Raw genomic sequence first — 23,848 nt, forward strand, 5'->3', positions numbered from 1 at the left:
AACTAAAACACACCATCAATTAGTGGGAATAAAATTATACCAAGGCAATGAACACTTGTAGTAACAGAAAAAAAGAATAATGAATATATAGTCAATAATGAAATATTCAATCACAAAGACTATTTTATCAGTCTACATCAAAGATGTAAGTTAGAAACCTCAGATCTTTGCAGTATAGAAATTCTGATTCACCTTTTTGTGGCAGCACAGGAAAAGACCATCTAAATGTCTGATCGCACCCCATCTGCTACATACTTTTGCTGGGTAACAGTTCTATTTATATTTATAAAAATGCACTTACTGATAAATATCACTCTGTGAAGATCAGATTCCAAAGATGAGATTTTCATGATTCTGCTGACAAACAGCTGTCAAGAACCCTGTGTGTGGTTGGACAAAAACACCCTAGGATGTGGAAAAATGCAAAATGTTGTCTATTTTCTTTGTCCTACAAATATAGAGGAAATATATACCCTGTCCAGCTTATCTCACTTTGGTCCCACTAACACAGAAAAGCCAGTTCTCAGTGGGTGTGGTAGCCTGTACACTGTGACTGTGACTATGGAGAGGAGGAGAAGGTCCTTGGGTAGGTTGGATGCAAATGAAGGTTGGGGGTAGCTATTCAATAATCCTGGCAGATCTCACCCAGGATGCCTTCTGTACAGATCTGACGGTCACAGAATGGTGCCAAAGAACTGCCTCCAGCAACGGAATCCGTTTTCTGGCACATCAGGGTCATGCAGCAGTATCCGCTGTTCGCAGTCTGCGTCCGAGAGGGAAAGTTCTTAGGGGTTCTGTTTCAGTGTATCTCAAGGACTAATTAAATCCTCATTACTACCTTCTAATTATTCAGACACTATGGGATTACACTGAGGAAGTCCCTGTTGGCTCACTAGATGAAAAGGGTTAAATAACCTATGTTGATTTTGAGAATCCAGGCCTAGTTCAGACTTTCAGAAAAGCACCAGCATAATATGAATATTTAACTAGACACCACTGTGAAAATTAAAAGGGAATTCAATTAAAACGTTTTAGAAAAATTAATTCTGACCTCTCTACACCTGTCCAAATAAATAAGCCTTCCTTCAATGTTCTCCACTAATTGCGAATTCAATAAACTGGAAAGGCATTTCCTGGTTTCTTTAAGTATAACATGTCACAGGGTTAAAAATGTGACCATGTTAATGTTAATAATTATTACACTTCTTTATCTACTCAGATGACTGGTCCATAGTCCCTTCAAGACCTCTTGAAAAAAAGAGCAATATACCGTGTTTCCCCGAAAATAAGACACTGTCTTATGTTTATTTTTTCTCAAGAAGACATACTAGGGCTTATTTTCAGGGGATGTCTTATTTTTTATTAAGTATAATACAACAATCTACACTTATTCAAATACAGTTAAGTCATCTTCTTCTGGAACCTGACAGGGGGAGCCGACTTTGTTGGTGGGGCTGGTGCTAGTGATGCGTGAACTTTCCCCTAGCTGTTCACATGTGCGCAATAGGATGCCTGCGACCGTGATTACCGCATGCCCACACGCGCACCCGAACAAGTGCAAATGGCTCAGAGAAAAGAGCTGTGGCAGATAAAAGGTATTCCAGTCTTCCTTACCACTCTGTGCCGAAGTGCCTATTTCTATCACTAGGTCTTATTATCGGGGTAGGGCTTATATTTAACACATGCATAGAAATCCTGCTAGGGCTTATTTTTTGGTTAGGTCTTATTTTTAAGGAAACACGTTATTAATCTACCATTTCTACTGCTCTTTTTAAATTTTAAGATATATAAAACTACTTACTCTAAACTTGTTAGCTATAATTTTCTTATAAAATTTATTTCAGTAGTTTAGGGTTACTTTAACTGTTCCTCCCTTAGGGTAACCAACAATTTACACTACTTGATTTTTTTGTGGGAGGTAATTTAACAGCAAATCTGTACATTTTTAAATGAGGTATACAGAGAGATATAGTTTAAAATAAAATCCAAAGGGCAAACATATTTCTACAAAATATGAAACTAAAGTTTTGACTTTTTTCTTTTACATTTATATTAGTAATGACGTTAAGACCAAAGAATTGGACCTAATTTTCTTTATTCAGTCAGAAGGACCTTCAGCAGCACAGTATCAGATCAAGTTTTATATTGGAAAACAGATGAAAATGTCGAGGAGGCAATCCGACATCAGAAGAGAGAGTCCCTTGAACACCTTAGGTGTTCCCTGTCTTTCTGTAACCTGTGATGCCATATCCATATTTACTTGCACAAATACTTTTTATAAACAGAAAACGTAAAACTGTAGAAACTTAGTTAATTTCACCTATGTGCAACGTGAGGAAATGGATTTGTGACTAATGTCCTTTTACAAAACTCAGTACTAGAATGACAGATTAAAAGGGCACTGAACCTGGGAACCAAAGGGTGAGAGAGCTCCTGCCCAGGCCACGCGGGCTCTGCACTGACCTCGCAGTCCACAGACAGCCTGAGGTCTGTACAATTCTCTTAGAGCATACGGTTTATCAACATACATGCCTCCTCAAGGGGACACAAGACCAGGGGAGGACGAATGATGCAGAGCCAGACTCAGCTGCCCGGCCTGGAGGGACTTGGGTTCCAGGCAGTGTGGTCAGCACTACTGTGCCCGGGAAGACTTCGTGGGAGGACTCAGACAGCAGCACCCAGAGGTGAGCTGTACCAACTCATCTCCAGGCAACAGAGTCTCTAGATTCTCTACCATTAAAGAAAATCTCCTATGGACAAGTTAAGGAAAAGGCGCATACTATTATATAACATATAATCTTACTATATTAATTGTTTTTATTAAAACAAAATATTTGTAAAATGAAGTGTTCAGCTAGGATATTCCAGCACTAGCGGGAATAGCAGAGGAGTTACCTTCGTATCTATCAAGGTCCATAGTTTCTGAGAAATACTTTACTTAAAAAAAAAAGATACTAGCTCATCAATGTATTTTTTTTTCGTCTTCTTTCAGCACTTTACTAATTAAGAATATAAATGAAGTTAAATTACTTTTCAATACATGGGAATGAAATTCTGGTGATTTTCTAGCAAGGGTTTTCTTAAATGTACTTTCCACTGTTTATGCTTTGGTCCACAGGAAATGATGGTAAAACAAACGTTTTTATTACTGTACCGAAGCATAAAGAGGCTGTCATTTGCCATTTATATACCTGATTAAACATCATTTGATCATTGGATGAAATGTTATTAGGAGCTAATAGTTCTTCCTAAATTTTAACAAACAATAAAGCTATTTTCTTTTGACCCTTGCTACTTAGAGGAAATTTAGCTCAAGCATTGAAAAGCATCATCTAACATAAAAGTCATTTTAAAAACATGAAGTTTTCCTTTCCAGGGGTTGCCTAACCAACAAAAAGCACAAAAGGGAATGCATATAACATTTCTAGCACAGTCTTTCAGAGAAGCTTTAGAGAATGGATATATTAACATAAAAATCAATTCAGATGTAGCAACTCACAAAATCTATACTTAACTATTTGAAGAAAATGGTCATTATAACCACCTGGATTGTTATGTATCCAGTATTACATTACACATAATAAAGGTGATCAGAGGGAAAAAAACAAGCAACACACTGACACGGCTGTTACTACACTGCGACACCAGCGGGAAACCTACACCTCGCCTTGAAAGTGTGTTAGTTAACAGTTTAACTTAGCACAGTTTTCTCTCTTGTCCTGCCCTTCACATTTGGCTTTCTACATTTCTTAAGCATGTGTCAGTCGGCAGGGGAGAGGGGAGATATTGTTCAAGGATCTGAGATTTCTATTTTTTTCTTCATAGTAATAAAGGCTAAAAACTGTAGAACTTTCAAATAAGGGACCTCTTACCCTTTAGCATTTGTAAAGGAAGAAGAATTGTACCCGTGGGAGTGACGTTCAGGGTCACTGTGAGGACTAAACGAACAAACATTTCACCTCAGTTCTGGGCCTGCCGGGGTAGATGCCCAGCGCATGGCAACTTCCTCTCTCCCCACCTGGACCCTACAACACAGCACAGGTGCACCCCAAGGCCAAACGAAGGGACTGCCGTGAGGATTCCTGTTTGGTGCCAGCATCTTCCGCATGGGCTTCTGTAACGTGTGCACAGAGCAAGCAACGGGAGATGGACGGACAGTTTACAGCAGGTCACTGGGGGAGTTGGGGAAACAGATGCATGTACTCACACAGACATGGAAACCTGTCATCCTAGTGCTATAAGACAATGATTCTCAAAGTGCGGTCCTCCAGCCATCAGAGTTAGCAATGCTTAGGAACTGCTGTGTGTCCCACCCCAAATCTTCCAACTCTGAAATCTGCAGACAAGGCCCAGCAACTCTCCAGGGGGTTCTCAGACAGCCTTAAGTTTGAAAATCATTATTAAAACATAGTGTATTGTCTCAATAAGGAAATTAAAGTATTAATTATATCTCAAATTATAAGTCAAATGCTATAAAGTAAAGGTATCAGAAAAGGTGAAATTCACATTTTATCTACATGCTGTATAGATAGGACCCACCCATAGTTTCACTGGCATTACTTTCTATATAATACCCTTCAGAGTTTATAACAGGCAAAATAACTTAAACATTGTAATTCCAACTGGAAGAAATTGTTATCTGTACAACTCAGACAGAAATGGTTACGAAGGTTAAGGCCCGGCTTCCGAGCTGGCTATCCCTGGTCTCTGGGCCCACAAGAGGCAGGGAGGGAAGGGAAATGACACCCCCACAGTGCGGGATGCAGCGGTCGGGCCTGGACCCATGGCCAGGGAAAGGATTGCCGCGGTACCAGGGGGCAGGGACCGGTCTTGGCGCCTGGGAGGTGATGGTCTGGGTTACAGTCACCACTACAACCACCTAGAGCAGCTTTACTATTGGAGGGGACAAAGAGGACAGAAGTAAACAGAGGCGGCAACAGCAAAGGTGCTGCAGGGTCAGCACGAGGCACTGAGCTGAGGACAGAGCCAGCAGGTGGGGCAGCTTGTCTGGAGGCTTCAGGAAAATGTGCTACCGAGTGCCTGAGAACGAGGGAGTCACATCAACTTCAGATCATATAGTGGACTAGATAATCCAGGGGTGTCTGACCTGCGGCTGGCTGATTTTGTTTTGTTTATCTGTGGAGTCAGATATCATGGAAGTATGGGTGGACCTTTTCTGTGGCTAATCAGCTTTCCTCAGTGTTTGTGTATTTAACGTGTGGCCCAAGACACTGCTTATTCTTCCAATGTGTGGTAGAGAAAAAAAGTTTGGGCATCCCTGACTATTATACTCATTTAGGTCTGCTCCAGTTCTGAGAGTTTCCAATTTTATAATGCAATGCCAGGTCTTGTTATGGATTTAAAATCTTACTGCTAAATACTATAGAACAAGCAGTTGGTCTAAACAGCCAGCTACACGCACACACACACACAAACACTTAGCTTTTTATTACATTAGCACTAATACACAGACTGAATCTTTCACAGTGTTTTTACACAGATCAAATATCAGAACATAGCCAAATATTAAGAACTATGCCTCATGGTGCTGTGTGGACATTCATACTCTTTGGTCCTCCAATTGCACTTTGGTAAAACTTGGCACAATCTGCAAATAAAGGATCCCCCTCCTCTCCATGTTTGAGTTCTTGTTTATTTCTTTCATCTGATAAGGAAATATAATGTCCTTTAAAAATAACACTTTATAAGAAGATGCACAGGTCAGCAGACTCGGAGGCTGCATGGACTCAAAGCACAGTGAGTGAGACGCACACTGGGGACTGACCTCTTTCCTGTGGCATTGGTGACTGGCTCAAGGCGGGGTGGGAACTGGATTCTGACTGGCTCCCAGGTGGCTGCGGAGGCATCTGGCTGCCTGTGAAACACAGGAGGGAAAGGGGCAGGGGGAACCTCTGCATTAATTCTGCAAAACCAAAACACAGCGACATTTAATGTTTACGATCACAAAAGGTATGGCCCCATGCAGAAAAGGCCACAGCTTGAAGAGTGTCTTTCATCCTTTTTTCTGTAAAACAAAGAGTAAACATTAATAAACACATTTAGCAAAAGCCCTGCTGAAAGGGTGGTTTGTTACTGAATGAGTTCCCAAGTTCACAGAGGGATCCACTTGGAGCTACAATCTCTCCGCTCAGCTTCTTCCCTGCACCAAACAAACTCCAAACCTGTTAAGCCAAACTCATCCCCTGAATCTAAACTACTAATAGCTTCCAGATGGGAGAATACACAGAGCGGCCAACCATTACTCAGTATCAATAATCCTTAAAAACTTTAAACTTGGAAGGCCTCTATCAAAAACCATAAAATACACTATTATCAACTGTAGCGTATATGATCACTAAAGAAGGAAAAGTCCCTTTCTCTGTTGATCTTTACTGCTACTAGAGGAACAGTCACCTATTTACTTTCCATTTATTTAATGTTAGGCCAGTTTCTCTTTTTGAGGTATGCAAGCTCCTTGAGACAGGAATTGTGTCTTTTACTCCTTTAATCCCTCCCTTCATCAAACAAATATTTAATAAATCATAATCTGAGAATATAACTTAAGTGAAAAGATACATCACTTGAAAAAAGATGATAGGAGTCACGTGAAGGCAGGAGATGGGATTTTGAAATTTAAAAATCATCAGAGGTAGTTGACAATCTCACTTTCTGGGGCAGAGGTTTAGATATGTTTCTACAAATAAAAATATAATTGATTTAAAAAGGCAGCTAAATATAGCAAAATCCTCAAGGCATTAGCTCTCACAATATGAGGACCATGCTGTTTTATCTTCTTCCTTTCCTCTCTCCTTCAGTAACTTGGAAAGACAAACACACACAAAAACATATACACAGAGAAAACTCCGCGGGGCTCTCTGGAAAGGCAGTGCCATGAGCAATCAGATCAAGCTAGGTGCTCTGCCCACAGGGCCTCCTCTTCCACACTTCCGTGTATTGCTACCAAGAGTCACAACTGGGCTACCCCAGCGGTGCGTGCTGGTAATCTGAGCACTATGGCAGGCCGAGGCAGGAGGATCCTTTGAGCCTAGGGGTTTGAGGCTGCATGAGCATCATCAGGCCACTGTATTCTAGCCTGGCCAACAGAGCAAGACCTTGTCTCAAAAATCAACCTCAAAAAAAGGATCACAGTGCAGTACAGAAGGACATGATGTCCTGAAGATCACCCCACGTCATGACTTCAACTGCGGGAAGGTCACCATGCACACAGCACAAAGCCTAGAGTTCACGGTACACAACAGCCCTCTCGTGTTCCTCTCTGATGTCTGTGAGCCACACGGTAAAGCAGAGCAGGGAGGCTCAGTCTGGGAGTGTCTCGGGACTGTCACCCCTTAATGACTCTAACAGGCTTATCTGTGACTCCCAGTGAGGCCTGGGTCTGATTATCAGTTTAGATAATAGGTATAAACAGCTGTTGAAATAGTTAAAACAGTACTGTAAATTACATCTCAAACTGTTATTAGAATGTAAAACTTACCTATATATTTCCAAGTGTTCCTGAGTGTTCGGCAGCCACTCTCATTCTCAGATAAAGTGAAAAGCAAACACCAGATTTATGAGCACTAAGACACGTGTGCTGAGAAACCCCAGAAGCTGCTTTCACGTGAGAGCCATAACCAGTGAGATAAAAGGCCTGGACAAACAGCACGGACTTTGCTTGACCATTCACATAGTCTTAGACCTCTGTTATAAATTAGTATTAATACCCACTAGTTAAACATAAAGTAAAAAGCACTTAATATTCTGGACCAAAATAATTTTGAGGGTAAATACTGCTCACTAACTAGGCCACGGATCTATGAAAGTCACCATGTGCTCACGGAGGGTCTGGTGCATCCTCTGACATACCTTTCGGCTTCTCAGCTACAGTCCAGTTAGAAATGTAAAGCACTCTACAGCCAGATATGGACTTTTAAAAATGTCACCAGGGAATCAGTGAGACAGGAAGTGCTTACAAGGATCACTTCTGTACGGCAGACTGGATTCACAGACTCATGACAGTAAAAACAAACAGTAATTTTATGTTAGCACAGGGCACCCCGGCTCAGACTGTGCATGCCTGAGGCACTGTCTTATATACAATGTTTCAAGTAAAAATAAAAAAGGCTGTTAGAAACCCATCCCATGATTCATAAAATACTGCCACAGCCCCAGCAAGACTGGCTGTCTGGGGCAATGCTGAGACCAGATGTCCATTTACAGGAATGAGAAAATCTATGTATTAAATTTATCCTTTTACAGAGACAAACAAGAGCTCCTCCAGGATAAAGAGAGGCTTGGCCAAACCATTTTAACTTCCTCACTATCTCCTATCTATAGTTTCATAACTCCTAAGTCACAGTTACTATAACTTAGCAACTATGTTTACTAAGAAGTAACTTCACCCTGTGTGAGACAGGCTTATAAGCAGGTCATAGCGGATGACCACTTAGAAAACGCATCTGAGAAACGTCATTCTTCTGTGTCCACCGTCCGTATAAAGTAGGAAATTCAGAGCCCTTTGAACTGAACAAATTATGTAAATACCAACAAAACCATGAACATTTTTATTTTTAAATGACATATGTTAGTCATAAGTAAAATCTTTCAATAAGGTACGGTAATAAAAAGGAATACTGCCACGCACAGTGAACCAACGGACTCTAGGAGCATACTCTTACAGCACAAGGTTAAAAGAAAGCTCCATGTTCTTCCCTTGCCTGTGTCTATAATGATATAGGAACACGGAAAAAAAAAATGATAGCTGGAAAAAAGTGCAAATTCCACCATTTTAGACTCATACATCCTGTAATAACCATGAACACAGAAATATGCACAATGTTGGTACAGCAAACTAAAACGAAACATCAGTGAGTTACCTGAATTTCTACTTTTGCTGATTTACAATTCTCAGCCTAAATCTACATAATGCTTTTAAAAAGACTTTTACTTTTAATTAATTTTAGACCTAGAAAAGAGTTACAAAAATCGACGGAGTTCCCTTGTATCCCTTAGCCCGCCTCCCCTAACCATAATTTATTTAACCAGGATGTAATTCTCGAGATGAGAAACTTCACTGAAGATTTTATTTGAATTCCGCTAACGGTTCCACTTCCTATCTTTTTTCCAGAATCCCCCCACAGTATGTTTTACTATTTCTTAGTTTCCTCCCTTCTACAAGTCCCTCAGTTTCCCCTTATGGTTTATGACTTTGACCGTTTTGAAGAATACAGATATTTTTTAGAATGCTCCCCAATTTGGTTTGGTCTGATTATTTTTCCATCACTGAAATGAGGTCATGCCTTTTGGGAACTTCTGTCCCGGGGGTTCAGATGCTCTCAGGTCTCGTTTGGTGATGTTCACCCCCATTTCTGCGTGAAGTCAGTGCCCGCTGAGTTCTTCTTCCATGTTACAGTTACTGTTTTCCTCTTTGTAGGTAAATATCTCAGGAGAAAGATTCCAGACTCTGCAAATCCTGTGTTGCCTCCACCCACTAATCTCAGCACCTGTTAGGACACTTATCATGGCGGTGCTGGCGTACGGTGGTTCTCTGTTTCTCTTTCCCTTCCCACATTTCCTAACTGGAATTCTACTGTGAGGGGCCACCTCTTCTTCCTCACTTGTTTATTAGACTCTTTTTTCTATCCATGGGACCCCCTCTGTGGCAGACACACCCTTAGACGGCCTCTGATGAGTAACGCCGTGTATGATCCCCTGCTTCTGACAGAGGGTAGGACTTGTGATTTGGCTTTTAACCAAAGAACGTGACAAGGGTGATGGACTCCCACTCCTGTAATTGTGTTCTGTTACACGGCAAAGGTGAAGGGATTGTGCAGACAGGCAGTAGACTTTGAAATGATCAGAGGGGAGAAGGTCCCATAGGGGCCTGGCTTTAAAAGAGGGCTCGGCCCTGTGAGGGAGCAGGCTTCTATGATGTGAGAACAGGAAGCTTCCAGAACCCGAGGGCCTCATCCTTACAGCCACAAGAAAGACACCTGCCACAAGCTAAATGAAATGAGAAGTAGACTCTTTTTTGGTCGAGCCTCCAGATGAGAATCCAGGCTGCCGTAACTCAGACAGCAGCCTTACGAGATCCGGGCAAAGGACTCAGCTAAGCTGTGCCTGAACCCCTGGCCAAGGGGACTGAGATAATAGACCCCTGTTCGTTTAAGCTGCTAAGTTTGCAGCAACTTCTTGCACAAAAATAAGAAACTAACTCATGGATATTTATTTTATTCTGAGTTAAAATCCAATTCTGTCATTATTTTGTTCCTTGAATTGGTTTGGGCCAGTAGAAGCTCCTGCTGGTTGGTTCCTGTGATCTACGGACAGGCTTCCAGCCTATCATTGAGGCTTTCCTTAATTCTTAAAATCAGAAGATGCTCCAGGCTCATCTTATGTTTTTCCTACCCTCGTCCTGGAACCAACTACTTTTAGAATCCCTGGGTCCTTTTACTGAAGAATGCTGCTCAGAGACTAAGATCTGGGTCACAGCTCCAGGGTTTTACTCCTCCGAGGTCCTCAGCAAACAGAAAGTCTGTGCAGGTGCACCAGTCCACACACATACACAAGTGTAATTCTGACGTTCACTTGTGTGTGTGTAACTCTGAGTTTATACAAATATTTTTAATTCCAATTCAAAACTGGAAGGTACATTTAGCCTTCTTATTTACAACTTTTTCACCAAGAGTGACAAATTTAATGTTCATGATCTAAACCAATTTACTTATGTTTGATTCTATCAATACACAAAGTAATTTTAGAATTACTAACCTACACCTCTTTGAAAAACACAGAACTATTGATTAGTATTTATATTCCATCTTGGATTCCAGCTACAATCTTATTAGCTTTAATTATTTTGAATTTGAGGGGTATATGAAATATTTCTCACTAGAGTCAGTTACACAGAAGGTGAGTACAGAGTGTCCCTCCCTCTGTGTCCCTGGTACCCTGTGCCCACGTCTCCTCCTTTCTACCCCTTTCCAACTGTCCTCTATAAACAACCAATCTGCTCGGTTTATGGTTTATCTTTCCCACGTCTAATTTGCATACATGAGAAGATACTTGTGTAGTATCTTTTCTTTCTTTCTCTTTCCTTTTCTTTCTTTCTTTCTTTTTCTTGAGACAGAGTCTTACTCTGTCACCCTGGGTAGAGTGCCATGGAATCAGAGCTCACAGCAACCTCAAACTCTTGGGTTCAAAGCTGTAACTCAATTTTAGCACAAGAATATGGAGAAAGGAGAAAGGGAGTGGAGGGGAAGAGGAGGGGGACGCCAGGTGGAGGGAGGGTGATTGGTGGGATCACGCCTATGGTTCATCCTATAAGGATACATGTGAATCTTTCTAAATGTAGAATATAAATGTTTTAACACAATAACTAAAAAAATGACATAAAGGCTATGTTAACCAGTTGGATGAAAGTATTTCAAATTGTATGTAGAAACAGCACACTGTACCCCATGATAGTATCAATGTACACAGCTATGATTTAATTAAAAAATAAATAAATAACAATAGCAGAAGTCCATGGAAAAAACAAACAACAACAAAAATTCTTGGGTTCAAGCAATCCTCTTTTCTCAGCCTCCCGAGTAACTGGAACTACAGGCACCTGCCACAATGCCCAGCTAGTTCTATTTTTAGTAGAGATGAGGTCTCACTCTTCCTCAGGCTGGTTTCAAACTCCTGAGCTCAAGAAATGCACCTGCCTTAGCCTCCCAGAGTGCTGGGATTACAGGCCTGAGCCACCATGCCTGGCACTTGTGTACTTTCTTACACAAGAAAGCTACCCTGGGTATCTTTTGGCCGTACTTTATTCACATAAGAGCATGTCCTAGAAAGGACTTCCTGTGAGTTTACATCTTCCTCATTAGTAAAACGAGCTGTCACTGCTCCCCTACGGGAGCCTGACGTTGCGTCAGCGTCTCCCACGCGTGTGCATTTAGGTTGTTTCCAACCTTCCAGGCATCTGTCTGTTCAGGGTAAATTCCTAAAGGTGGAATTATTGGTCAAAAGGTTATGTATTTCCAAATTTCCCTCCAGAAACTGGGTACTAGTTGACATTATCACAATCAAGGCTTGAAGGATCTGTCTCTCTATAATCTAACAGGAAATATTGCTGTTTAGAAAATTTTTGCCAGTCTTATACAGGAGAAATAGTATCTGTGATTTCTTAATTTGTAATTCTATAATTCTGGGGAAGACCATTTCTACATGTTTCAGGGCTATTTTTACACATTTTCTTGTAAACTGTTTGTTCATGTCTTTCTCCAATTTTTTAACTTGAGATTTTACTCCTCTGACCTGCTTTTTGTAAAGAATTCATCATATACTAGGGGTGTGAGCCCTTGGTCTTGGTGCAAGCTGTGAGAACCTTCTGCTAGTTGGATAGCTGTCTTTGGTAACTATTTATATTTTATTTCTTTAGAGTCAAGTTCTCACTCCGTCACCCGGGCTAGACTGCAGTGGCACAATCATAGCTCAATGCACCCTCAAACTCCTGGGCTCAAGCTCCCCCTGCCTCAACCTCCTGAGTAGCTAGGACTATGGTGCTCACCACCAAACCTGGATGATTTTTTTGTACAGATGAGGTCTCACTATGTTGCCAAGGCTGGTTTTGAACTCTTACCCTCAAGCGATCCTCCAGCCTCAGCCTCCCAAAGTGTGGGATTATAGGCCTGAGCCATTACACCCTACAATTTTTTAAAAATGTGGTCAATCTTTATTTATCAATCTTTATTTTTATTGTGTCTGAATTTTGAGTCACAGTTAGAAAGCTATTCTCTATACCAACGTTTTCTTCTAGGGGCAGATTTGATTTTATCTTTTAGCTCGCTAATAGTTTAATGTCATTTATTAAAAACTCCATCCTTGGCTCGGCACCTTCGGCTCACGCTCACACACCTGAGCTGGAGGGTTCGAATCGAGGCCGGGCCTGCCAAACAGCCAAACAACAATGATGGCTGCAACCAAAAAATAGCCAGGCATTGTGGTGGGCATAGTCCCAGCTACTTGGGAGGCGGAGGCAGGAGACACACTTGAGCCCAGAAGTTGGAGGTTGCTATGAGTTGTGATGCCATGGCACTCTACTCAGGGGGACAGCTTGAGGGTCTGTCTCGAAAAATAAATAAATAAATAACCCCATCCTTAGCCCACTGATTTGAAATACCATTTTTTCATTGATTAAATTTCACACGTATTTGGTCTAATTCTGGACTTTCTGCTCCACTGTGCTGATCTATGTGTCTATTTATGTACTGGTAGCACAGCATGCTCAGCGATTACGCCTCTATACCTCGTTTTACTGTCCGATAATGACAGGTCCCTACCCTCCTCCTGCCCCATCTTATTCAGTGTTTTCCAGGTTTCTCGTGTGCCTTTATTTTTCTACGTGGACTTTAGTGTCAGCTTGTCTAACTACATAAAATAGCTTATGATATTTTTTCTGGACTTGCACTGAAATTATAAATTAAGGAGAAGTGACAACCCGAGTTCACCTTGTGGAAGAGCCGAGGTCCGTCCTTTATTCACGTCTTCTTGAGTGTCTTTCAGGTACATAAAGGTTTTGCACATTTTAGTTAAATTTTTTACTAAGCACATAATCTTCCTTATTACTATTATAAATGGGATTTTCTTTACCATTATGTCTTTTAACTTGCTGTTTGTATATAGAAAAGCTATTGCTTTTGGTATGCTAATTTTGTCCTATGACTGTGCTGAACTTGTTCACTGTTAATCTGTCATCGATTCTATCACACTCACGCCTGTAAGTGAGTTCTCTTGTCTAATTGCACTGGCTAATGCTTCTAGTGCAGTGGTGGGCAGCAGGGGAGACCCGGCTCATTCTTGCCTCCTTTGGGATCTTAGTAGAACTGTTGACTTGTCGTTGATTCTATCACTCTCGGGCCTGTAACTGAGTTCTCTGCATAACTGCACTGGCTAACACATTGGTGGGTATTAGTGGGGACATGGCTCATCCTTGCCTCCTTCATGATCTTAGTGAAATGCCTCTGGAGTTTCCCCATTACATAATTGAAACCAAGTACGCACATTTTATCATATTGAAAAAGTGTCTCATAATTGCCATTTCCTTGAGTATTATCAAGATTGAATGCTGAACTGTGTTAAAGGAGATGATTTTTGCCCCCTTACTTGTATTTTCATGGTATATAAAGGGTGTCCATAAAGTTTGTGTGCGATTTAAAATAGCACTAACTTTGTAATTGCACACAAGCCTTATGGACACCCTGAATTACTACAAGAGTTAATATTGAATCAGCTTTGCATTCCTGGAATAAATGCCACTTACTTAGTCCTGGCATTTTTTCTTAAGGTACTACGAAATTCTGTTTGCTAATGTTTTCTTTAGAATTTTATGATAGGATAGGTTTTGAAAGAAACTCTTGTAATTAAAAATAGCTTTTAAGAACTGGATCAAGGGTGGTACCTATGGCTCAGTGGGTAGGGTGCTGGCCCCATGTACCGAGGTGGAGGGTTCAAACCCAGCCCTGGCCAAACAGCAATAGCAACAAAAAAATAGCCAGGTATTGTGGTGGGTGCCTGTATTCCCAAGTACTTGGGAGGCTGAGGCAAGAAAATTGGCTAGGCCTAGGAGTTGGAGGTTGCTGTGAGCTGTGTGACACTACGGTACTCTACTGAGGATGATAAAGTAAGACTCTGTCTCTACAAAAAAACAAACAAACAAACAAAAACAAAAAAACCCAACTGGATCAAGATAATCACCTAACTAAATGTGTTTAGTAACAAAACACTAGGCTTTTAGTATATAAACAAACTGAAAGAAAACTGGCTAATATGTGTGTATTTCTGAAGAATCAGCACCTGCCCAGTACTGTATGACAACAGTGGGCTGAGACATGAAAACATTACAGCTTAGTGTGTGTCAGATGGTAAGACGTGGATAGCTAGCACTAACAATTGCTACGTTCTAATTTTTACAGGCAGTATTAACGGTCCTCATGGTTCTTAACTTACTTCTGCGTCCTTGTTTGTTTCATGGCTAGAAAGCGAGACCCAGGAGGCTGGGCATTCTGTCTTGTTCCCTGCTCCATGGATTTCCCGTCTCCTGAACCAGCAGAAGGACTCAGTAAATACGTGCTGAACGAATGAACGTGTGGCTGATTGCTCCTGGAGCCAATCTCAGACCAACAGTTAGAGTTTTAGACATGATCAGTAGTCATGTGGTTTAATCATACTGCTCTGGGTTAGAATTAGGCAAACTTTTTCTGTAAACTTCCAGAAAGAGAATATTTTGGGCTTCATATGCTATGGGTTTTTTTTTTTTTTTTTGGCAACTATTCAACTCAGCTGTTGTAGTAGTTCAAAAGTAGCTACAGATATAGGTGGTGGGCTGCATTTGGCCTATAGGCTGCAGTTTGTTGACCCTCGTTCTAAATGATAACATCAGTAAAAGAAATACTCAGGAACACTGAGTATTTATTGGCTTAAAAGCCAATAAATAGGCCAGGTAGAGTGGCTCATGTCTGTAATCCCAGCACTTTGTGAGGCTGAGGTGTGAGGTTCTCTTAAGGTCAGGAGTTCAGGATCAGCCTGGCAACATAGTGAAAATCCATCTCTGCAAAAAGTAAGAAAAATTAGCCAGGCTAGGTGCATGCTGCCTATAGTCTGAGCACTCAGGAGGCTGAGGCAGAAGAATCACTTGAACCCAGGAGTTTAGGGCTGTGGGAAGCTATGATTGATCACATCACTGTGCTCTAGCCAGGATGACAGAGTCTTTAAATGAAAAAAAAATCCTTAGCCCTTAATGCAAGTGTAGGTCTAAGACTTAAACAATAAGTACATTTAGCAGGTGAATTTTTAGATAAATTATCTAAACTTGCAATTTTATTTTCTTAACTCCTTTAGATCAGACCAGAACAAATAAACAAATCAAAATGATTGCTCAGATGCAAACACATAAGTAATACTGTACCATGGTGTGAGATGGCAGCGAATACACCCAGGATGAATAGGATTCCACATTGTCCTTCATTAAGGCTAAAACTCCCTGGTTAATTCCCTAACTTACTACAGCATACAACTGTAAGAATTCAAAAAGCACAAAACACTAACTCTGAAATACAACCACCTTTGGCAAATAAGCCATTCATCCCCTTTTAAGTACTGTGTTAACTGTGTGATTCTCATAGGCATAGAAATAAATACACATGAAGGCCATTGTTTAAAAGTTATAGTATGGCCACAGAAAAAACATTTCTTCTTTTCATACCATTACAGCTAAAAAGTAATCTAACACGGATTTATTTATCTGAGATGGAATACTGATATAATTATTCAATATGAAAAACTTGGGAGTATAAATGACAGACTGCTTGATTTCAATTTTAGAACCAAAAGTCTATCCTTCCAATTTCCCTACATTAGCTGACTTTGGGCAAAAATAAATAAAGGAGATAAAGAGACAGTAACATCTAGAATACATATTTATTTGTCTTACAAGTTCTCAGATAAATTGGAGATGGTTAATTTAAATGTATAAAATGAGGGGTTAAAAAAGAGAGAAAGAGCACCTCCTGTGTATGGGGCAATGCCTTCAATGCCATTCCTCCTTCAGAATTCAAAAGAAGTAGCTTTTTGTAATTAACATGAAATAACATGTTAAACAATGGAAACCTGGACGATTTTGTTGCCAATCATCTTAGTAAGGACTTCTAGGATACACAGGATCGGAGGTGTTTAGTGGTAAGTATTTGGGTCCTGTTTGTAAATTCGTTGAAATTGACTGGGGTAAGACAGACTTCTTCTTAGAACAAGGAAGGTTTGTGAATTCATGTGAATTGAATCACGGCTGTGATTGTTGCTGAAGAGGAATACTCCCAGTCACGTTATTGACAACTCTACCATGATCAAGTTCCTTTCTTGGAATGGTACCACAAAATCACTGTTTTCAGCAATTAGCAAAGGAATTATTCCTGAGCTCTTCAAGAATTCTTGGTGGTATCACTAAGTATTAGTGAGAAATTAAAAGAAAATACATTGCAGAAATTATTGCTACTGAGTAGTGAAATATCACAATTAAAATAAATTTTCATCTTGCACGTCCCTCCATTAAATAATTCTGCTGCATCCAAATGGAAGACATCGGGCGGCTTTACTCTATACCATTCCATCCTCGTGGAAATCTGCTCTAAGTAGAACACGGGTCTCCCTGGCAACGCTCCGACTTGGAAGTCAGTTCAACAGTCTGATCACTGATTCCCATGAGAGCCCTTTTGGGTAGACATCTTTCTACAGAGAACCTGAGGCACAGTAACTAAAAAGCCTCTTGCAAGGCACACGACAGATCAGGCAATACAAGGAAAAGAAGAGACTTCTAGACTTTACTATTCAGGTCATCAGAAGCTTTGATTAAAGATAAACAAAAGTCATAAAACATTTAGATACAGTGGAGTCTCAGCATCAAAATATAACACTGCTAAGTGACCTGGAAGGGACAGGAAAACTGTGTGTTTGATTTTGTGGTGGCGCGACTTGCAGTGCTGTCCCGCCACTGCTGGTGGGCACGGAAAAGGCAGCTCACCATGCTCGGCTGACCACGGCGCTGGCCAGCTCCACGCAGTTCAGATTCCAATAATGCTGACAAAGTGAATAAAAATTATGTTCCTTATGGAAAAGATAGCCACTAAGGGAAAGTTTGTCAACTTTAATGACTTCAGTGTGAAGACATGGAGAGGAAGTAGGTAGGTAGTAGGTAGTAGGACCAGAAACGTGACTTGGCTGAAGGCAGGAGCCACGTCTGGCTCTGGGAATCACGAGGGTGCAGGAGGATTTCTCGTGAATGTCAAAGAGACACTGTACCTTAGGAACTACCAGACTGAAAGGCTGGCATTCTCATCAAAATACACCTTCTTTACTAGCTGTACAGCTCAGCATACAAGTCAAAGACATTTTGGGTCTGGGCAAATCCACTCGTGGTGGGGAAAGTCTGTGTGTATTTGGATGTAACAGCTCACTCGGCCCTCACCAGAAGTCCAGATCCATAGCGCTCTGTGACCTATAAGCAAAGTGGTAAGTTCTGAACTCTGCTCACGAGAACACCAGACATAAAATGCAGAGCAGCTCCAGCTCCATCTGCTCTAACCCTGGCTCGGATGTGAGGTAAGAGGCAGCGCAGGGGAAGCCGACAGAGCCGGCAGTTTATACTCCTCTCACCAGGACAAATTAATAAAAACAAAACTTAATTCTCCCCATCTCTTACCCATTCTTATTCCTCCTCAATATTTTTCCTCTTTCTCAGATTCCTTCTTTGTTTGAGAAGCTTAATATTTGGCTGCCTTCTGTAGAAATGGGTATAGTGACAGATGAAAGACTTGTATTCATCGTCTAATTCAGAATAAGGGGAAAAAATCGACTGCTGTGCATTTAAGATTCTAACAACCTTGCAATTTTGTATAGTCGTTTCCCCCACCCGTTCTTTTGAAGAAATCTGCTTTTATTCTGTTAATAACTAACCACAGTTGCAGCAGCATGGATCCGATTAGCAGTTCTTATGATACAAAGGGGAGAAGAAAAAAAAGCTGTGAACAGGGTTGCCAATTTGTCCACCTGGGCCCCCAGGAGAAAGATTAGCTGAGGCGCCTGCCTGCTCCCTTTTTTCCAGCTGATCACTGCTCTCTGCTGCCTGACACAGACAGGCCTTTTGAAAGCCAAGCCACTTTCTTTCCTTTAATAAAAGTTTCACTCATCTCCATCCTCTCCTGTCACCTATTTCTCATTCTGGGTTGCAGCACTTGGCGACAACTCTGCCTGCAAACACGGGCGGCTAGCTGTGGCAGTGCCCACACGGACGCGTGCTCCCTGAGTCATCTTACACTCCAGAGAACTGTCCTGCCAGGGCTCGGTCCGGCCTGCAGGGGTGAGGGACTGCCGACCAAAAGGAGGTACACGTGGCCAGCTGCATCTGTACCTTGCTTCTGGAACTGAGGAGAAGCAGGAAAAGCTGTACAGTTTAGGAATTAAAGATTGGAATTTGAGGAAAATGGCATAAATATGGAAAATTAACATGAACAGACAAAACAGCACCATTATTGGCAACCTGGTTTCTATATATTTTCTACATAGATACGGAATTAAGTGCCATTATATGTACTAAAATAATATACCATCTTCTTAAAGCCTTTAAAAATTCATTGCATTTGTAATTACACTAAGTAATGAGAGCTTAGTTTCGTAAAAAAACTCAAGACTTTGAGGATATAAAACTATATCCTTTTGAAATTAAAAGAGGCAGAAAGATAAAAGCATTTTACTATGCTAAAAAACTTAAAAAAATCCAAGGCCTCTGACTGAAATCTCCAGGATCTACAGTTTGTAACCAACACTTTATTATTTATATTTAAAGGTAATAAGCACCTGTGTAATGCCTGTGTGTGCCATCACAATTCACAGCATGAATGACACACACTTGGGTGTTTAAGTAAGTGCTTTTTTTCGGAGGAAAGAGCTGGGAGGCCCAGGCAGGAAGACTGCTTTAGTTCAAGAGTTCAAACCAACATGAAAAAGACTGAGACTCCACCTCTACTAAAAATAGAAAACCTAGCCAGGCGTTATAGTGGGCACCTGCAGACCCAGCTACTCTCGAGGCTGAGGCAGGAGGACCACTTGAGCCCAGGAGTCTGAGGTTGCCGTGAGCTAGGCTGACGCACTCTAGCTTGTCTCCAAAGAAAGCAATAAAAAGAGCTGCATGTGAAACCCTGATCAACCTACAGCCATACTCCCTGGTGACACTGGTCTTGGGAGGTCCCTGGGCAGAGGCAGATCTCTCTAGCTCTAGGAGGAGACAAGAGAAGCCCTGCTGGAAAGCAGCCTGACACCTACAGGACATGCCTCTTAGGAGCAAACGATGGCCAGAGGCAGGGTAGGATGCCAACTGCCGAGGGGGTGGCAGGACGTGCCCGGGGCCCCGGGAGCCTCCAGTACCGGGTTTCTCTGAGCGTGGACTGACGCAGCCATGACACCGTGTGGAGGAAGATGCACGACCTGGCCCACATCCTTGTGTTCTTCAGTGAGTCTTTCACATTTTAGCTAAATATTCAGCGAGTACTGTTCTGAAGTGTATCTTCCTCACAAATGGAAGCTTGTTTCTTCTTGGACACCCGTTATTCATGTGTTGGTGAAGCTCACGTTCAGTCGCTGGTGACCCCTGGCCCCTTGGAAATGGGAGAAATACCCGGGCAGTGACAGACCCCTGCTGGGGCCAATCTGCTCTTATTTGGCCATTTTCTTGGGAGACAAGGTTCGTTGTTAATGATTATTTATTTAGAAATAATTGAACAATGAAAAAATTGGATCTTAAACAATTCCAGAAGTTTGCTACAATATTTATGTGGATCAGAATTGGTCAAGGTGCCACACAGGTGACAGTTTGATTTAGAACCACTATTTCATAGTCTGCTTTTAAGGGTAAAGAAAGCAAAATCCTCTCTCATAGTGGAGGCTCTTTCAGGAGACAGAGTGTGAAAACGCAAAGGCAGAAAGACGGCTGGCTCCAACAGCACGGGGGAAAGCGGGTAAGTTTCACATCTGAGAGCTTTCTTTTCTTGAGTTCTCATTTTTCCCCAAAAGCATTGAGTTCTTTACTTTGGCCCACACTTCTTGGGCTCCCCCTTGTGCCCAGCATTCACTGTCTTGGTATGGGGGGTAGCAGAAAGATGCTGTCTGTCCTCAAAGGGCTCTGAGGCTAGAAGTGCCAGCGATGACTCTGGGAGGGAAAAGAGGCTGCAGCATCTTGAAGGATAAGTAACAGTGTCCTAGGCTGATAAAGTACGGCAAAGATATCCCAGGCTAAAGGAATAACATGTATTTCTTTAATTCAGCTCTAGGAGCGAAGATGTGACACAAAGTCGTGTTCAATGGTATTGAAGCAGAGTTCTGAACTAGTTCCCCTGTGTATTTCCAGTAAGAGGTAATAACGCCACATAAAAAACTGTACACTGAGGTTTGGCTCTTAAAAATACAATATATGTTTGCCTTTTTCCAAGCAGAACTTAAATGATATAATTCTTAGATTTTATATAAAATGAACTCAAAAAGTAACAATCGTGAATGTAATGGATTCTGCTACTAACTGAACTAGGCCTGAGAAATACCAATAACGGTGTTTTATTACATGAATTTTTTTCTGTGGCATTATAGTTGAGTAAGTTGACTACCCAAGGGACTATAACAAGTTAGTCAACATAAGGAGGTAGTCGACTTAAGGAGCTGGGTCTACTGTACTGATACGCACATGTGGTGTATGTCCAGTCTATGGAAATTAGGTCGACTTAAGGAGGTGGCCAATGTAGGGGGGAGTCAACTCTGGGGTTCTACTGTACATACTTTCAATTGTACCACAACCTAGTTCTAGAAAGGCAAAGGCAATATGCCACCCTTAAAAAAGGAGCTCTTTATTCCTACACTATTCCGTAGTAACATATATACATTCCTAACTGGGAACACGTGTACTAGCCTCCCTTTAATTCACGCCCTGTGGAACACTATGGGAAGGTGCTAAGTGGCATTGGATGCAGGGGGCCTTTCCCATATTCTAGAAACATTTCTTCTTCCACTTCTTTTTTGTGTTCACAGTCTCTGCATTTCTGAGTGCCCCACAGTTCAGTCCTCAGAATTCAACCTTGGTTGCACATAAAACCATCTGGAGAGCTTTAAAAAGTACTGAGAGGATACCCCGTATCAGACCATTAGGACAGTGTCTCTGGGCTGGGCCAGCATCGATACCCTAGGAAGCTAATACAGAGAACCATTGACCTTCGACCATTCCCCACGGCAGTAGAAGGTCCCAGACCAGCACCTTCAGTAGCAACTGGGGATTTGTTGGAAATGCAAATTCTTGGGCTCCATTCCACACCCACTGAATCAGAAACTTGGTGTAGGGCCCAGAACTCTGTGTCTTCACAGACCTCCAGGTGACTGTGAGGCAGGTCAGGTGCCCTACGGGATTTCATCTTGAACTCTAATGCCTCACAATTGCCTCTGAATCCAGATTTTTAAATCCAAATGCCTATTCACAATCTCTCTTGGAAACCTAAAAGGAATCTCCAGTGTAAACATGTTCAAAACTAAACTTTTGATTCCTCCTTCAAAAACTTGCTCCTTCACTTTCCACTGCATAGAACTACCTGCCCCACGACTGCTATGTGGACATCGAGCCAGGGCCAACTCTGCTTGGCTGCCGTGCTAGCCCCCAGCCTCCTTGCTCCCACCCTTCCCCTATACATTCTCCACTTAGCCCCAGAATGAGTCTTCTAAAGCCCAAACTGGGTTCTGACCTTCCCTGCCTTCTCAACCTTCCCGTAGTTTCTCACCAGGCCTAAAATAAATCCCTAAAGCCTAATCATAACCTAGACGCCCTGTGGAACTACAGAAGCTGGCCCTTAGCAGCCCTCTAACCTGACTGCTGGCTCGCCCCCGGCTCCCCTCCAGCTTCGTGCCAGTGTGTTCTGTGCCCAGCACCCCAAGCACGGTGCTGACCCAGTCTATACCTTCGGGGCCTGGATGCCTCTCCCCTAGGTGCTCAGCTGGCTTGTTTTGGATCTTTCTTCACCTCTCTTGTTCAAATATCAATTTCTAAGGGACATCTTCCCTAACTAACTATTGCTATCGAAAGAAATACCTGATTTTTTCCCTTATAATACTGGACAATAAAGTGTATACTTGTGTATTTCCTATATTTCATTAGAATTTAAGTTTTAGGAGCTGGGCACAGTGGCTCATACCTGTGATCCCAGTGACTTGGGAGGTTGAGGCAGGAGGATCATTCAAGCCTAGGAGTTCAAGGTCCCAGTGAGCTATGGTCATGCCATTTCACTTTCTAGCCTGGGCAACAGAGCTCGATCTCATCTCTTATTCAAAAAGAAAAAAAAAAGGATGTGAGTTTCACGAGGATCGGGGCCCTTTGCTGTTCATGTTCAGTGCATTTACTCCAGTTCCTTGAACATGCCTACAGCACAGTATACACTCAGTACTCTGCTAAAAGGAGGAAGGAAGAAAAAGGAGCAAGGGGCAGGCCAGCCTTCCACAGGACACCACCTGATGTCTCCAGCAGCAAAAGTGCCCCATGTCACTTTTCTAAAACCATCCAATGAAGTTAAATACATCCTCTGCAAGGTCACACTCTTGGCATTCTGCTATATGCATTTAATGCAGTTTGCCAGTACAAACTCTTATGTCACTTTCTGTTTGGAAGGGAGAACATCAACATTAACAATCCCTGGTTATACACTTATAAACATGCAGATGTGGATTATTAAAGATTAATGCATTTTAGGATTGGTGTCGGCATTCCGTTTGTCTCATGCCCAAACCAATTCTGTTCTTCATTAGTCAATGACAAGGCGTATCATCCTGTTATGGAAGAGAAATCAAAGGTGCAAGTGTGTGAACTGAGAATAAGTGATGAAACTGATTAGTAAGTGGCTGAACGGCTATAATCAATCAACACATCATAATAATCCTGGCTCCCAGGTTATCAGGAGATTGGGAAATAAACCCAACACTCTCCTTTACATGGTTCTGTTTCTTTCACAACTGTTACTCCCTCTCAGAAGACACAGGAATATGCCAGTAGTGTGTGAAATCAGCTTCAGGAGCACCTTGACCAAGAACACTACTCATTCTGCCACCAACTTCTAAAATGTAGTCAAACGATTTTTGAAACTTTTTCCTCCTAGGCTAAAATTAGTCCATAAAAGCTTTTGTACCCTCCATTCTGAGTCCTCGTTCCCAGTACAGACAGAAAACACAGGTCGATGCCAAGAGCGTTTCAACAGAGGCAGCACACTGCAATTCCAGAAATAATAATGCTCAG

The 23,848-nt window shown here is 41.8% G+C and overlaps 1 protein-coding gene across 2 annotated transcripts in view; it reads right to left on the reverse strand.

The window, feature by feature from the left end:
* Positions 1-23,848, reverse strand: part of ARID1B (AT-rich interaction domain 1B) — a 426,086-nt gene that overhangs the window by 90,788 nt on the left and 311,450 nt on the right. For both annotated transcript variants that reach the window (XM_003797856.3, XM_003797857.3), the window contains exon 6: positions 5,786-5,875. In XM_003797856.3, the coding sequence (XP_003797904.2) occupies positions 5,786-5,875 (90 nt within the window). The remainder of the gene's footprint in view (positions 1-5,785; positions 5,876-23,848) is intronic.

Source organism: Otolemur garnettii, unplaced genomic scaffold (genome assembly GCF_000181295.1).
Source record: "Otolemur garnettii isolate 467f Iridium unplaced genomic scaffold, OtoGar3 scaffold00126, whole genome shotgun sequence".
In the NCBI taxonomy this organism is placed as follows: domain Eukaryota; kingdom Metazoa; phylum Chordata; class Mammalia; order Primates; family Galagidae; genus Otolemur; species Otolemur garnettii.